The 2,838-nt window shown below is 53.7% G+C and overlaps 1 protein-coding gene across 1 annotated transcript; it reads right to left on the bottom strand.

Moving 5' to 3' along the window:
* Positions 1 to 1,081: 1,081 nt before the first annotated feature.
* On the bottom strand, positions 1,082 to 2,607 carry LOC137457380 (zinc finger protein 135-like). The gene is made up of 2 exons (XM_068169281.1): positions 2,533 to 2,607; positions 1,082 to 2,340 (listed from the first exon to the last, which is right to left on the bottom strand). Exons 1-2 carry the CDS (start codon positions 2,605 to 2,607, stop codon positions 1,243 to 1,245), a joined length of 1,173 nt encoding a protein of 390 aa, XP_068025382.1. The 3' UTR covers positions 1,082 to 1,242.
* Between the last annotated feature and the right edge of the window lie 231 nt (positions 2,608 to 2,838).

Raw genomic sequence — 2,838 nt, 5'->3', positions numbered from 1 at the left:
CAGCCCCAGCATTTGCAGCATTTGGACTGGGCATGGACTGATCCAGACTGTGCTGGAGCAGAGTGGAGCTGCAGAGCACCTGCAGTGAGCAGCCCTCTGGGTACTGCAAAGCGACCTCCTGTGGAGTGAGAATGGACAGTGCCTGAGGTGTGCTGCTGATTGCTGCTGGGCATGGTGCAGGTGGCACTGAATGAGGGCTTGGGAATATCAAAGGTTAAGCTGGAAATTTGCTGCCATTACTCCACACCATCCTGCCTCATTCCACCTTCACAGGGACAGTGCTGGCTGGAGCAAAGTACTACAGGGCTTGAAGTTCAGATAGCAACATCAGAGGCTTCCTGTTCTGGTTGCAGCTGTTGGGTTCTGTCTCTCAGATGCTGGCTCTTTGCTGACGGGGAGGGCTGCAGGGGTTTAACTCCTGGCTGCTGCTGCTCACTGCTGTGCTTCTTTCTGCAAACAGCCTCAGGTCAGTGTGCATTATGGGATCTCCTTTGGATTAAACTCTTTTGGTCTTATCTCAAGTCCTTATCTCAACCCAGAGGGTTTTTTGGTTCCTGTGTCGGTTATTTTTCCCTCACTTCTGTTTTGGGGGGAACAGGCAGCTTAATCTCTTCTCAGCTCTTCAACCTGTTCCAGCCTCAGAGTGGAAAGCCAACAGAAACTTTCTGAGTTCTTCCAAAGATGTCCATCAGCTTCCCCCTACACCCTCCAAAGATCCCAAAAGTCAGTCCTAGGACCATCCAAATCCCAAACACCTAAGATCACCTGAAAGCCCCTGAAGAATGCCTCTGAGCTGCCCCTCAAGACTCTTCTGAGAGCCTCGACGTCCCCTCCCTGAACTGGGCACACAGCTCCACCCCATCCTTTGGGAGCAAATGGCCCCAAAATTCAGGCATTGAGGCAGGGATATCTGAAATAAAAGCAAACAGACAGGATTTGGGTAACTTTTGGGTTTTATTGAGACAATTGGTCAATGGACAGAGGATTTCTTACCCCAGGGAGACACAAAGCATAAGGGAAGAACCAGACAGACCCTGGCAAAGCCCTGCCCAGCTCCACTGGGAGCTCCAGCTGTGCCGACTCAGCAGTGTAATTGTTCTCATTAGCAATAATTGGTGTTCAGAAGGGCAGGAGGTGTTTGTTGCTGCTGGTGTCCCCAGTCCCTGAGAATTGCAAAGGAACAAGGGATGATTTTGGTGCTGGAAAGGCCCTCTCAGAGGGGTCAGGATTACCCCACAGATTCTAGGTGGATTTATGCCGCCCCTCCAGTGCAGGCTGCTCTCTGGTGTGGGTGCAGTGGTGATTGCTGAGGGATTGCTTCTCGCTGAAGCTCTTCCCACAGTGACCACAGGTGAACGGCTTCTCACCAATATGGGTGCAGCGGTGACCAACGAGCGTGCCCCGGTGGCGGAAGCTCTTGCCACAAGCTGCACAGGTGTAGGGCTTCTCACCAGTGTGGGTGCGGCGGTGAACAATGAGATTGCTCCGGTGGCTAAAGCTCTTGCCACAGTCAGGACAGGTGTAAGTCTTCTCACCAGTGTGGGTGCGGCAGTGAACAATGAGATTGCTCCTGCGGCTGAAGCTCTTGCCACAGTCAGGACAGGTGTAAGTCTTCTCACCAGTGTGAGTGCGGCGGTGAGCAATGAGATAGCGCCTGTGGCTGAAATTCTCGCTACAGTCAGCACAGGTGTAAGACTTCTTACATGTGTGGGTGCGGTGGTGCCCAATGAGAGTGCGCCTATGGCTGAAGGCCTTGCCGCAATCAGCACAGCTGAATGATTTCTCGCCAGTGTGCACACGACGATGCTCTGTGAGGTTCCCCATCTGGGTGAAGCTCCTACCGCAGTCGGCGCAGCTGTACGGTTGCTCCCCGCTGTGGATGAGTTGGTGCTGGATTAATGCAGTACTCGTGGTGAAGCTCTTGCTGCACTCAGCACAGGGGAACAGATGCTCTCCAGTGTGCATGCGGCGATGGATGGTGAGAGTGGACCTGTGTTTGAAGCTCTTGCCGCAGTCCCTGCAGGTAAAGGCCTTCTCACTGCTGTGGGTGAGGTGGTGTTTCCTAAGAGTAAAGATCTGCCTGAACCGCTTGCCACAGCTGTCACAAGAGAAGGGCTTCTCTCCAGTGTGGGTGAGGCAGTGCCGGGTGAGATTATAGCGCTGGGTGAAGCTCTGGCCGCAGTCAGCACAGATGAAAGGTTTCTCTCCAGTGTGGGTGCGGCGGTGCTTGATGAGATCAGCGTTCCAGCGGAACCTCTTGCCACAGTCACCACAAATGAAGGGACAAGTGTCAGGCTGCGGGCAGTGGTGCTTCACTAGATCTGAGCTATCTGGGAAGCTCTGCCCACACTCAGGGCACTGATTCAGCTCTTTGGGTGACACTGAGGGACCTGCTCTGGCTTCATCCTCCTCCATACATTCCTCCCCCTCATCCTGGTCACCTTCATCATCATCATTATCCTCCTCTTCATAGTAGTCATTCTCAGCATCATCCTCCATCTTCTCCTCTTTTTCCTCCTCATCCTCCTCTACCTTGGGACTGCACATTGGCTTCTCCAACTTGATCTCTGGGTGTTGCTTCTTGCCTGGGTCCTTCTGTGAGGCCATACTGTGGGAGGGAGGAGTCACAGCTCTGCAATAAGGAAGATTGAAGCACCTGAGCCCAGGATCTCAAACCCTCAGATCCTACCTGGGTCATGACACTCCCTGACTCCCAACACCCAGCTGGAGGAGAGAATGCAGAGGGGACCTCAAACCTTCAGTTTCTGCCACAGTGTGGGCACGGACCTCTAACACCTGTGCTGAGACCCCAGGTTCCTGTGATCAGTGCCCTGAGGC

The sequence above is a fragment of the Melanerpes formicivorus genome, unplaced genomic scaffold (assembly GCF_026170545.1).
Source record: "Melanerpes formicivorus ecotype bairdi unplaced genomic scaffold, bMelFor1.0.p_v2 SCAF_177, whole genome shotgun sequence".
NCBI classification, from domain to species: domain Eukaryota; kingdom Metazoa; phylum Chordata; class Aves; order Piciformes; family Picidae; genus Melanerpes; species Melanerpes formicivorus.
Note: the sequence above shows the minus strand (reverse complement) of the source record. Positions and strands in the feature narration are given on the sequence as shown.

What these genes read in the sequence shown, in the direction of transcription:
- LOC137457380 (XM_068169281.1), bottom strand. Translation starts at nt 2,607, where the DNA reads ATGGCCTCACAGAAGGACCCAGGCAAGAAGCAACACCCAGAGATCAAG. An exon ending in AGCCAATGTGCAGTCCCAAG is followed by an intron (nt 2,341 to 2,532) that starts GTAGAGGAGGAT and finishes GAGTGTGGGCAG; the next exon opens with AGCTTCCCAGATAGCTCAGA.